We start from the raw sequence: 13674 nt of genomic DNA, 5'->3' as shown, positions 1-13674 counted from the left end.
AAGAATATAGCCTCTCCTAGAAAAGGATTAGGAAATCTCTAAAAAGACCTCAGTTCAGTGAGGTAGTACACATTGAAAAACTCATCTTCGTGCTTTTTGATTCATTGCTTTACATATAAACTTTTTAATTGCACAGATTTCACAGGGATGTTTCAGAACCTTCCAAAGGAGTATAAAGATTCACCATAGCAGGGCAATGGTGCTTTCTGAAATATGATTATTCAGAAAAGTGAAATTAAAATGTGTGCCACAGAATTCTAAAGAAATGGAACATTAAAACTAAGTTTTACCTGTTGTGTTCTCCCCTAATTCCAGCCCCAGAGATGGATTTGTTAAAATTAACTGGAACTTCTCATCACCTTCAGGAATCTCATCATCAAAAATCATGACATCAACAGATTTATGCCTTTCTCCATCAGCAAAAAAAAGAGTCTAGCGTTGAAACACATAAAGCACCGAATACTTACATCAGTTAATAGCACACATAAATTTTTGACTATGGTAAACAGAATTCTGTGAAATAGGAAAGAAGGGAAAGCATATGAAGAGCCATATTCTCTGTTCCTTATAAACTGATTGAATCAGACATATAAAGGTTCAGCACATTACAGAATGAGGACAAGAAAGAATAATTTATTTTGAAAGTCCTGTTGCAAAAATCATCTATGAAAAAGTTTGTATGTCTAATCAAAATTAAATTTGAAATAGATGTTTGAATGTTTACATTTTGCTTTATATTAAAAAATATTAAAAAAAAAAAAGAAAGAAAGAAATAGTAAGAATAAGAATATTTTTATTTCATTCTATTCAGGTTTCCAAAGCAACTGAAACAAATTGAAACATCTAGCATCACTACTGATCATTCGGCAGAATAATCAAGAAGATATTCTTTTATGGAAGCTGAAAGAATAAAAAGTACTAGATTTAGAGTTGCTTCTTACCCTTGAGGTTACATTAAAATCCAAACCCAGTTGGGCCTCCAAATTTTGGGCATAAAAAAATACAGACACATTGCCATATGATCCTCTGTTTCGGTAAGCCATTACTGTCAGATTCCCATGAGATTCACTAACTTCAAATCTAAAATAAAAATAAAAATTCTCAATGTTCACTGATTATGTTCTTTTAAAAAAGATGGTATATTTTTATTACATTTCTACTCTGAATTGTTCCCTACATTATAGTTCTCTAACGCATCCTTTTTACTTTTTTTTTTTTTCTTATCTACATGGAATTAAGTAACAGGAGGTTTGTTTTGTTTTGTTTGTTTTCTTGTATGAATGGTGAGGCTGGAAGAGTTGATGCAGGCTGGGGAGGTTAGGCAAATTGGTAATATAAAAGGACAACAGTGGAAGTAGTAATAAGAATTCTGATTAGATGAAGAGTAAATTTTGTTTTCAGTGTGGGAATCCCACTTTCTAGTTCAGCTGAATTGAATGATTACTTTACCATCTCAAAGACATGGCCTTATTTTTAACAGGAGTTTTACTTTTAGAAAGAAAATGGGCAATACCAATCACTAATTGGCACAGTGAGTTCTTCAGACGAGACTTACTTGGTACCTTCCCATTCAATTACTCCTCTTACACCATCATTAGCATCAATAACAATTTGAGAAGCTAAACCTTCCACATCTAAAAGGAAAAACAGAAAGACAAAAAATTAAAGAACAATAAAATCAATTATCTTGATTTTCAAGGATCAATTATTTAATCTGTACTAATATTAGAGTTTCTTTCCAAAAAAAAAATATGTGTAGGAGAAAATAGGAGTGGCTAAGATAACTGGAACGAGTCCTTACTACTAGAAGTGCAATAACATGTCTAGAATTAGCACTGTAATATTTAATAATGCATACCAAAAAAAAAAAAAAAAAAAAAAAAGAAATAGAAAAAGCAAATTTAGAAAGTTAAAGAGCACATAAAACTTTAGGAAATAATAAAGTCTAGATTTGCAATGGAATCTTAATTTGTCTTCACTATAAGTGTTTATTATGATGACATTCAACATTTCGCAGACTGTGCCATTCTGAGTATGAGAAAGACAATAAGGAAGAATAATAAATGATTCAGTAGTTCATCTTCTTTTCGTGCTTCAGTGCCTCATCATACATCCTAATGGCACACCTCAGATTCCACTACAAATATACAATTATTAATTTATTTGTGGGGTGTTCACAAATATATTTTTTTTTACAGTAAAGTACTGTAATATACACTACATATATACTACTGTAATATACAGTACTTTACTGCTTTACAGTATATACAGTATGCAGTATATACTGTAATATACAGTACTTTGCATACTTTACTGCTCCATAAAGACATACAGATATTTACAATTAGCCTGAAATAGTAATTGAATACACTGCAGTGTGAAAAACTCCAAATAATAGTTTAATGTCAGAAAAGTCCACTAACTTCAGAGACCAGAACTTTACAGTCAAAACTTAATACTTCTCAGAAAATAGGTTGTTGTTTTTCAGACAACAGCACCACACAACTACCTTAACTTACTTCAGTTTACTTTTTATAAACTTCAGCTTACTTTCTAAAACCAAATTGACTTCACTGAGTCTGCCATAAGTACATTATATTTAGATCCACATACATTTTTCCATCAATTCAGATAAAACTGAACAAAAGTAGAAGATTATTACCATGAATCTAAGCCTGTCACTATGAGGTAGAGATGAAAATAGCTCTACACAGACAACAGAAATGTTACTGAGGTTTACGAATCCTGAGGGAGTTCTGGTAATTACAGACATTTTTGCTTCACTCCTTATCCGCATTTTCCCATGTCACTTTGAAGTCAGATCTGTTCACCCAGGATCTCTAAGAGTTTGCTCTCAAGAGCAGAATGGACAAAATAGCAAAACTATCTTTATGCTGTTTGAGTGAAACCTCAATCAGAAACATAGGTCACTTAAGCTTGGCATGTTCACTTGTTCATCACAGACAGCAGGCTTACTTAACATAGAGCATACAGATGGCAATGACAGCAGCACTGCATGCAATAAAAGCCAGATGTGTAGAACTGACTACATGCCTGTAACACATGCAGAATACACATCTCTTCTGATATTAGACCCCTCATTAGAACTCGTTCAAGTATCTTGGATAGGGTATTGGATTGCTAGAAATCTTGAAGGAAGGCGTGGCCCTGACTAGGACCTACATTTTCAACCATAACAAATAAAAACACACCAATGCAGAAAACAAGATTAAAAAACTGGCTGATAACAGAATTCACTGTGACATGTTATGTGAACATATTTTTGCCTTATGACTTAAAACTATTATTTTCTCATTGTAAGTAAAGCTGACCCAATGCAGTATCACATCAGTGTTAAATGGTCATGGTTCAAGGAGACAGCCAAAGAGAAAGTGAGATTATACAACACAGTTTAGTTTGGATTAATCCTTCATTCTTACATGCTACTCCTTTCATATTTTAGACTCAACTATTCACAAATCGGCAGTGAGTCTTGCAAGTTACCTTTCAATCTGTAACGAATTAACTCAGTCACTTCTATAAGCATGCAAAGAAAAGGGAAAAGAGTCAAAGAAGATGTATGAAATTATATACCTAGTCTTTAGTACCACAGGATAATCCAACAGTTCTTAAAGCCAAGGACTACTATTCTACTGAAGCAAAATGAGAAGCAGACTAAGCAAATAATAAAGATCATTGCAAGAGTAGGAAAACCATAAAATATGTTTCCTAAAAGTGATAAAAGAATAAAAACAGACTTTTAAATGAGTGAGTAGAGTAGCCACATAAAGGGTTTTTTGACTTTTTTTTTTTTTCCGTTTTGCAGTTTGTAAATGAAAATCAGATGAAAAAATCACCAATAAACTTTTCAAATAATTGTGCTTTCCAACTGATAATTACTAACTCCTCTATGAAAATTAGTTTGTAATTTTCCCAGAGTTTAAAAAGCAAGAGATTAAGTATAAATATAAATCTATTTCATATTCTATGATATTTCTTCTAAATAACCATGCGTCATCCCAGCACAGTTGGTAAGTAAGAGGAATAATGATAATCTCCCAAGGTAATATAATCTAAACCATTAAAAAGGAAAAGTAAAAATAATTTGGTATAAGATGTTTTACCAAGCTTAGGTGGGGATGATGTTGAATGGTTCATGATGAGTTCCACTGAAGTTAAATTAACCAAGAAGAATTCTTGCACCTCTGGTATATCATCCTGCAAAACACAAATGCAATACATACTCTTCTCATTTTCCTTTAAGAAACTTCCACAAAAGTCAACAAAAAGGAACACACAACAAGTCTCTAATATTACTGTGACACTGGAATTCATTTTTTTGTTTTCCTGAAATAATTTTATTGGGTCTGAAACTGATTATCATGAAAGAATTATGAAGTAAGACATTATATATCATGAAAAAGATCCTGTGGCGATGATAAACTATCCTTGCAAATAAATTACTGACCAATTTTAGAGGCATGTATCTCCAACAACGAAAAAGTACGAGCCTGTAGCCAGCCATGAAGCACACTGTTCTAGGTACTACTAGATAGTTAGTAAAGTTTTAATGAGACAACTTTATTACCTTTAGACAAGAGGTAGAGATGTTTTCTGTGACTATTTGATCCCTTGTGATTTTAATATTAAGATTGAAACCATCTTTCTAAATGATAATGAAATATAATACATGGCTTCAAATAATGGCTGCAAGCTTTAGTTTCCAAAATATTCCCCTTTGAAATCATACAGAAAAGTACTGAATTAAAAGGTTTAGAGGTTACCTCTAGAATAGTAATATTTATGGCAACTGATGTTTCTCCTTCTTCTAAAATCAGTGAGCCAGAAGCAGGTACATAATCAGCTCCTGGTTCAGCCACGGTCTCTTCTGTCTGATTACTTACAGTGAGCAATCCTGTAGCTGTGGCATACGTAACATTGATAGTACCTGTTTAATTTGTGAGGAAGAAAAAAAAAAAAAAACAAAGCACATTTGTTTTTCAGTTCTTATATAATGTTCACTGGAATAGATAAAGACAAGAGATCAAATCCTCATCCACAAAATGAAGAGACTAACTGCAAAACAGAAGGATTAAAAGACTAATCCAAAAATGAAGAGACTAACTGCAAAACAGAAGGATTAAAAGACTAATCCAAAGTATATTGGAGCTGGTGTACCTTTGTTACTGTTATCAATGTGCCTTCAATTTGACCTTTACTGACTTGTCTGTCTGCACAAGACTCAAAAATCATTGGGTCCAAATGTATCCAGAAATTTGAAGTTCTGTGGACCATAAATACGAAATTGCTGAAAGACTAGGTGGGACATCTCGTGTATCATTAATATGAGTTTTTGCAACAAGGGCACTTTTTGGGAATGACTGATATCTAAGAAAGGCTCTAATGACAGTGCTAGGAAACACAGATTAATAAATCTAGATACTTTTCTGGGCAGATTGACAAACTTCAATAGAGATTAAAATTAGGGGACACACAGATAAATATTACCAAGTTATACATTATAGTTTTGAGAATAAAACCACCTCTCAGTAATCTCGTAGGGTAAGTCAAGTGGCAAACATAACGAGTGTGATCCTGAAATAAAGTGACAGATGAAATTAAAAGCTGCTCTGTATGAAATAAAATGTAAGGGATAAAAGAGTCCTAATTAATAAATAAATAATGACGCTTATTTGAATTCAGTAAGAGGTCTTGCACTTACTATGAACAGTTACCTTAAAGCATTAGTTTACTGACGACTAAACTAGAGTATGAATTGGTATTAAAAAGTAAATGGAAAAATAGTGTCATTAAAATAAAATGCCTCTGTAACTCTCTGGTGTCTCCAGATCTTGAAAAGCATTGTAAACGTTACTTCATTTCAAAACAAGTATGGCAAAAGAAACAGACAAATTATCACCGAGGTCTAAATATGGTCCAAAAAGGCAAATAGGAAATTATTATACATGTTTTCTCACAATGTAAGTTGATATTTTCGGGCAACAAACACAAGTGTTTTTTGTTTTTCTTTTTCTTTTTTTTTTTTTTTTGTTTCCCACAAAGCACACTATTGCATTGTAGAATTGAATACTATATAGTTTAAAGGATGTTAATGGATAAAGTGATTCAAAGCGGAATCAGAAATTGTCAGCGGAGACAGATAAATTGAATTCAGTGGTCTGGACACAACTTTTTCCGTATGACATTCCTAAGGTGCTGACTTCCGGAAATTCAAAGAAAAAATATGTGGGATGTATGTACATGTCACTTTTCTCATGTTTTCTATTTCTTCTGAAGAGACTTATGCTTTGAGACAGACTCATTAGACAAAAATATGGTAACTTTAATAGCCACCCGATTATGTTACAGCTTTCAAATCCCTTGCTGTATTAATGAGGATTTTATAAGTAATATTTAGTTTACAAGTCTGCAGAAAGAAGCTTAGAATTTCTGAAAAAAATACCAACTGTAATCAAGATTTTTCCAAACTTTCTGGCCTCATTATCATGGCTTTTATTTGCTTAATAATAATCAAAACAAAACTTCTGTTCTCTTGGTGTTGTTATACAGACCTAGAGATCCAAATTCTCTGTTAATAAAAAGCTGAATCGTTTTGTTTTCCTCTGGTATTAAAACCACCCTGGATGTAGAAGCAAAATTCAAGATTCCATGTGGTTCATCACTAGCTTCTACTGTTAGAACAGCTTCATATCCTTGACTATCCAAAACAGCAGCACCTGTAGAAGAAACTCCTGGAAGAGAATCAGTAGACTGCAGTGAATGAAGTGTTATGCAAGTAATATTTTTGTCTTATATTATTGTTAATATAACATTTAAATGATGGTCAGTAGCCATGCAAATACCATGAAACCAAAGCTCACTGAAGTATGTGGATGGTGTGGGACCTCCACATCTTTGTATACTTACATTCTATAACAAATAGAAACAGAAATTTTATGCATACCAAGTACAAAGTCACAAAAATGTATTAAAAAATAAGAAAACTTAACAAGCCAGTGCCAAATATCAACTTCCCCAAATACCCTATATTTTAAAAGGAAATAAAACATTTTCCCAGGAAGTACCTCCAAAGGCTTAAAACTATATTCCACTTCACAATCATTACATCAATAAACTGATCTGTTTTCCAACTGTTGCTTTTATGAATAATTTTGCTTATCCTGTTGGGTCACAGTGACTCTCAGAAGTTGATAAGACACCTCACAGCAACACAATACATGTCAAGTTAGTTTGGTGTTTGGACATTAATTTCAGTTTGAGAAAAGGTATTTCAGAACAGATGCAGTTTAAGGCTTCTTTTCTCACTATAATTTTAATGGCAAGAATAAAATATTCTGATGACCTTGAATTCAGGAACAGATCAGTAAGTCTGCAGCTTGACAAGATCGTTTTAAAAGATAAAAATATCTGCGTGTTTCATGGCAACTCTATCCACGACATATTAGTAAAGTCAAGTGTGCATTCATATTAAGGGAAGAAACAACCACTGAATTAAATAGGCAGAATTAAGTCAGGATTAAAAACCTGTATTTAAAAAATATGTATTAAAAATGTATTTTTAAAAGTGTATTTGTGGAGACACTCTGGGGTTTATATATACGTACATAAGGACCAAGTCTATTTCAATAAAATGTTAATGAACTTTGCATAGCAGCTGCAGTTTGCTCAGTCTTATACCTCCAAAATGAATTAAGAAAATTAAAAATATTGTATTATTAAATGGTATTTTTAAGATGTAGATGGCTATAGTTCTGCATTACCTTCTGTTTTTATGTTGTATAGGATGACTTGGTATTCTTCTTTTTCTTCAGGAATATGGTCATCCAGCAGATCGACATATAATGTTGTATTCAACATCCCCTATTGGTTTTAAGGGTAAATTGATTAGCCTTTATTTTATAAAACACAAGTATATAATTACAATAATATTAAGTAATAATTACAAGTATTTTGAATAATTTCTTTATGAAAAGTATCAAGAACTGCAATCTCCCTCCAGTTTGTAAGTCCAAAAGTAAGTGAGAAATTAAATAAACAAATCAAGAAACAAAGACTGTTAAAAAAGCACACTTTTTCTCAGATCAGCTCCAATCACAGTGTTTTCCAGTAGCCAACATCACTGTTTATGGACTTACCTCAGGAAAAAAAAGTATTCCAGAATAGTTTGCAAAATTTTGTTTTACATTATGCCCTACTATCTTCCACTCAACAGTAACATTTCCCAGTCCTGGAGGAGTTCTTATGACGTGGAATTGTAGTTGTTCTCCTAGGAATAAAGGACAAGTTGCAATGTTTCAAGGTCTCTTTTTCTACATGTTAGTTATAAAAATGAGAAGTCAAAAACATGCATCACACAGTTAAAGTATTTTTTCTGAAAGATATTGATATTTTTAATTGTTAATTTGATTTTCACAGTAGTTATATATCACAAAAGAAAATCCTAAACTTAAACTCTTCAAGTTTTTTTCCATTTTTAGTTCACACTTGGAAAGAACTATGAACATATCATAGAATCATAGAATCATAGAATATCCTGAGTTGGAAGGGACCCTTAAGGATCATCAAGTCCAACTCTTGACACCGCACAGGTCTACCCAAAAGTTCAGACCATGTGACTGAGTGCACAGTCCAATCTCTTCTTAAATTCAGACAGGCTCGGTGCAGTGACCACTTCCCTGGGGAGCCTGTTCCAGTGTGCAACCACCCTCTCTGTGCAGAACCCCCTCCTGACGTCAAGCCTAAATTTCCCCTGCCTCAGCTTAACCCCGTTCCTGCGGGTCCTGTCACTGGTGTTAATGGAGAAAAGGTCTCCTGCCTCTCGACACCCCCTTACGAGGAAGTTGTAGACTGTGATGAGGTCTCCCCTCAGCCTCCTCTTCTCCAGGCTGAACAGGCCCAGCCGTTCTTCGGCTGAGGGAACTTGGTATAGATGAATAACTTAGAAAGGGAATGCTCATGAATACATGTGCAAACATTAGAGCAATATGAGTCTGTAAACTGCACAAAACAGTAACTGCTGTATATACCAACAGTAATAATAGTTTTCTACAACAGTTCCCTGCAAAGAATACACATTATTTGAACATTTGCACTGTCTTGTGACTTTATTCAGTGCATGCAGAAAAAAATGCTTATAATTATCTGTAAGTTCCATTTATGTGAGTTTGAACTTACAAATAAGGTCACTGTTACAAAACAAAACATTCAGAAAATGTTAATAATTTCTTATAATCTCAGAGGTAATCAGTGTTGCTGGACAATGTGCATATAAAGGAAGCAAATGTTATGGTATTTTGCACATTTATAACATTTAACGGCAGAGGCACTTTAATTAAAAAGAGCAGACCTCTTAGTGGGCTTTGTAAAATGTAGAAAATAGTTTTATATTCACAACTTATTGTAAAATTTCCATTATATATTTTAAACGTGGAAATGTGAAATTAGCAAGTTATATTAACATGGAATGGATAGTAGGCAATATTTTTCAAAACATTCACAATAGAGGACAGATGCTTATTTATAATATGTACGTATATGGAATTCATATTTCACAAGCATTTTTCAGGTCCACAGAATTTAAGTTTGACAGCACATTTTGTACTGCATAGGCTTTCAGAGACATGAAATATGTAGAAATCTACAATTCTGAGATGTGTAAAAACATGAGACTTCTTGTGTTTGTTGAAGAATTTACAATACATAAGATAATGTTATAATAACATTAACTAGTCTCTTTGATTATGCAATTCAGAGAGCAGCAAGTTAGGATGCTATCTTGCTATTCTACTCCATTACCTTACAGAATTGTACAGCGTTGTATAACTAAAACAGGCAAGAAAAATCTGAAAATTTTATAGTTACATTTCTTTTTTTTGTAAGGAAGAGTCAGAGATATGCATGTATATTGGCTACCAATGAAAGAGAAAAGAATTATTAACTTCAAGAGCCCTTAATATACTTAAATAAAATTTAATATTTTAGAGAAGTAATACAAAAACTGTATACACCCATTTTCAAATACATAAATGATAAATATTCAGCCTCAACATTTCCAACTTCAGGTAAGTCTCAGAGATGTACTGATGTCGACAGCTTTGGCTTAAGTTGGTCCATGTTGCTTCTAAGAAAATTAAGGAATTCAAAATTTATTGATATCACAAGGATTCCACTTCTACAGTCAGATATCTGGATGGTAGACTCCCAGTTTACAGGTTCTTCTGAGGCTAAATTTAACTAATTTAACTGAGGCTAAGTTTAACACTGCACTGCAATCCACTATATTCTATTTGAGAATTTTGCATATCCGTTACAAAGAAATAAAGATTTATCAGAAAGGTGGTTTCAATGGTTTAATACCATTGGGAAAACACACACACACATGCACACACACACAAATAAGACAAAGCTTATTTCAATATATAAGTTACAATGAATTTTCATTGAAGACTGGGAAAAAATGCTGTAAGATATAGAAAGCTGTTCCACTATAATCCAAACACTGAGAAGAAACTTGAAGTCATTACTACAGATTCCAAGTAGTTATTTACTGACCCACATTTCCTGTCAGCTTTACCAAGATTTTTTTGGTATTTCTATACGCAATAAATGCTAATATGAACACTAATTGATTTCTGAAGATTGAAAGTGTTATTAGGCTAAATTCAATATTTGTTTTAATACTTAATCCTTATCCATACTTTTATATTTCTACATTGTGACTTCATAAGTGATGTATCTCTTACATAGAGAAACAGAGGTGGGTATTTAGCACTGTGAAGACAGGAGCATCAACCACTTCCTCATTACTTTAAGCTACTGCAGTGCATTTTCTTGTAATACAGTTACACGACTGTTGCAGACCCCTGTCCAATAAAAAATACTACACTTATCCTCAATAAGGTAAAAAATAACATGCACATTGTGAAAACACAATTTATTCACCTAACAGAAAATTTTTAGTAACACAGTAACTGTTAATAATATTTGGATTTATGTCTGGTAAATTTTGCATTGAAATGAAAAAAAAATATTTTGACAAAAAAACTAAAATAATCCAAATGCCTTAGCTCTTTTGCTCTTTCTCTGTTTCTCTGTTTCTCTCTTTCTCTCTTTTTTAATCAAAGACACCTATTTTTTTTTCCTTCTGGAAGGCAATGAACTATTTCTTTTCACAACCTGCAAAAATTTAATGTAATAATAACTATATATACTAATAGAACTATAGCCAAGTACTTGAGTTTCAAGCAGCCAGCATTTGGTAGCATGCTATGAATAACATTGAAGCAGTTGAAAGTATTCAGGGTCACCATAACCTTTGGGACTGCGACAGTTTGTATTAATTCCTTGTGCTCATTAACAGCTCTTCTTAGATAATCATACCACAGCTGGCTTGGCACAGAATTAACACAAACCATACCTAGATAAGAAACAAAAGGTTATGATGCCCTTTCACGTATTCCATCAGAGGCCATCTAAAGCAATCACCACCAGTACTATTATCATCCTCTGCGACACTGCATCAGACTGTAGATGAAACATGCAACATATTCTTTAAAACAATAATGCAAATGTTTGTTTCATACCAAATTATTATTGTATGATCGAGGGATGGGAAGAGGCTGAGAGAAATGGGACTGCTCAACCTGGAGAAGGGGAGGCTCAGGGGGATCTCAGCAGTGTCCATAAACACCTGAAGGGAAGGTGGAAGAGGACAGAGCTAGGCTCGTGTCAGTGGTGCCCAGGGACAGGACAAGAGGCAGTGGGCACAAACTGGAGCACAAGAGGGTCCCTCCGAATATTAGGCAGCACTTCTGTGCTGTGTGGGAGCACTGGCACAGGTTGCCCGGAGAGGTTGTGGGGTCTCCCTCCTTGGACATACTCAAAAGCCTGGACATGGTCCTGAGCAACCTGCTTTAGGTAGCCCTGCTTGAGGGGGAAAGGACTGGATGACCTCCAGAGGTGCCTTCCACCCTTAACCATTCTGCGATTCTATGAATGCTTGCAACAGTTCAAAGTACATGTGAAGTATGTGGATATTCTCTGCTTGCTGGTGTTCTCTGAAGAGTGAAACACCATAATTGGGAGTCATTATCAACAGAAAGCACAAAGATAAAAAATGACATTAAAATTTGAGCGTGGTCAACACAAGGAACACACCTTCACGACCAATAACAGATCTTGAGGCTGTATGGAAGCTTATAATTCCTGCCACATTGTCACTGGCCAGAATAATCACTGTGACAGTGTCAAAACTGGGCAAAATTCGACTCCCTCCTTCAGTATGGACCAGGCTGATTTCAATACTTTCATCATCCTCTGGCGCTGGATCATCTATAATGGGCAGCGTGACCGTCTTCTTTGTTTCACCTGCAAGGAGAAGAATGTATACAATGTGTGTCCACTTGGAAACCACCTTGTAAAAAGACTTAATAATCTCGTTTTGAAAATAATTAATTACAAAAAAAACAAACAAAACAAACAAAAAAAACATTAAAGTTGTATGAAACAAACTTAGATCTTTCTGTAAGTCAGTGAACATCATTATCAAATTTTATTTAATTACTATTGATCAGTCACATTAAGCCAATAAAAAAATCACATCATTAAATATACTATGTAGAAATTAATTATATAGGGATTATTTCTGAATGCCTAGAATTCTTTATTTTCATTACAAATTCTATGACTTTAAAATTTAACTTAGAAAGGGGGAATATCATTCTTGAAAAAAAAAAAATCACCAAGTGCTAAACTCTCTGATGAACCATATACACATGGGTGTACACTCAATATGAGTACATTTACTGAGCCAGGGAATGCATTGGAATGGGCTGACATTTTGTTAGTTCCTTGCCTTTGGGACTATCAAAGATTAATAATGTAAGCAGCAAACACTGTTAATCTCTAGTCGCTATATATCCATTAAAATTTACAACACAATCCTGTTGTTCAGTGCGTGTGCATAACCCAGCTGTGTTTTATGATCATGAGAATACCAATTTACAGAATACACGTGTATTTCCTGCTAGATTGTCTTTCAAAACACTTCAAAATCAGTTTTTACTAAACTTATAACTGGTAATGTAATTACATGTCAGACTCAGAATCATTGCCAGCAGCCATACCTTACCATTCAGATGATTTATCAAGCTAGCACACTAGAATTTTTACTACACTCCGGGAAATTGCTTTCAAAATATCAGTTCGATTAAGTCAGACTTTAAAAATATAAAATATATCATAAAATACAGCATGCTGAGTGGTACTTATATAATGTTTGTGAGTGACTTGTTTGTCCTGTTTGCAATTCTTTTAAGTTTGTTCTGTTACTTTACGTTTAAGTATGTTCTGTTATTTTACAAAACGATTTCAGAATTTAAAGAGATGTCATGAAAAATTAGTACTGTAGTGACTGAGGGCTAACAAAAGACCACTTCGGCCTGATTCTCGTTTCCATTATCCTTGCTGTAACAACTGTCTTCGGCTGTTTTATTAATCTTTACTTATGTGGTAAAGGAAATCTTTATAGTGCACACTGCAATATTTCTTTAATAAAAACCCTTAGATATTTATTCTTTAGATATTTCATTGTGCTTTGCTACCACTGTGTGTGTTCTGGTGGATAATGCTACATGCTGATGAAAAAACATACTC

The 13674-nt window shown here is 33.6% G+C and overlaps 1 protein-coding gene across 1 annotated transcript in view; it reads right to left on the bottom strand.

The window, feature by feature from the left end:
• The window catches only part of ADGRV1 (adhesion G protein-coupled receptor V1), a 298863-nt gene that overhangs the window by 203307 nt on the left and 81882 nt on the right, over positions 1-13674 (bottom strand). Inside the window, exons 41-49 of the mRNA XM_084504535.1 lie at positions 12178-12387; positions 8157-8287; positions 7782-7881; positions 6573-6752; positions 4785-4948; positions 4125-4218; positions 1556-1634; positions 942-1080; positions 291-432 (exon numbers count right to left, since the gene is read on the bottom strand). Coding sequence (XP_084360661.1) covers positions 291-432; positions 942-1080; positions 1556-1634; positions 4125-4218; positions 4785-4948; positions 6573-6752; positions 7782-7881; positions 8157-8287; positions 12178-12387 — 1239 coding nt within the window. The remainder of the gene's footprint in view (positions 1-290; positions 433-941; positions 1081-1555; positions 1635-4124; positions 4219-4784; positions 4949-6572; positions 6753-7781; positions 7882-8156; positions 8288-12177; positions 12388-13674) is intronic.

The sequence above is a fragment of the Aythya ferina genome (assembly GCF_964211825.1).
Source record: "Aythya ferina genome assembly, chromosome: Z".
Taxonomy (NCBI): Eukaryota; Metazoa; Chordata; class Aves; order Anseriformes; family Anatidae; genus Aythya; species Aythya ferina.
Note: the sequence above shows the minus strand (reverse complement) of the source record. Positions and strands in the feature narration are given on the sequence as shown.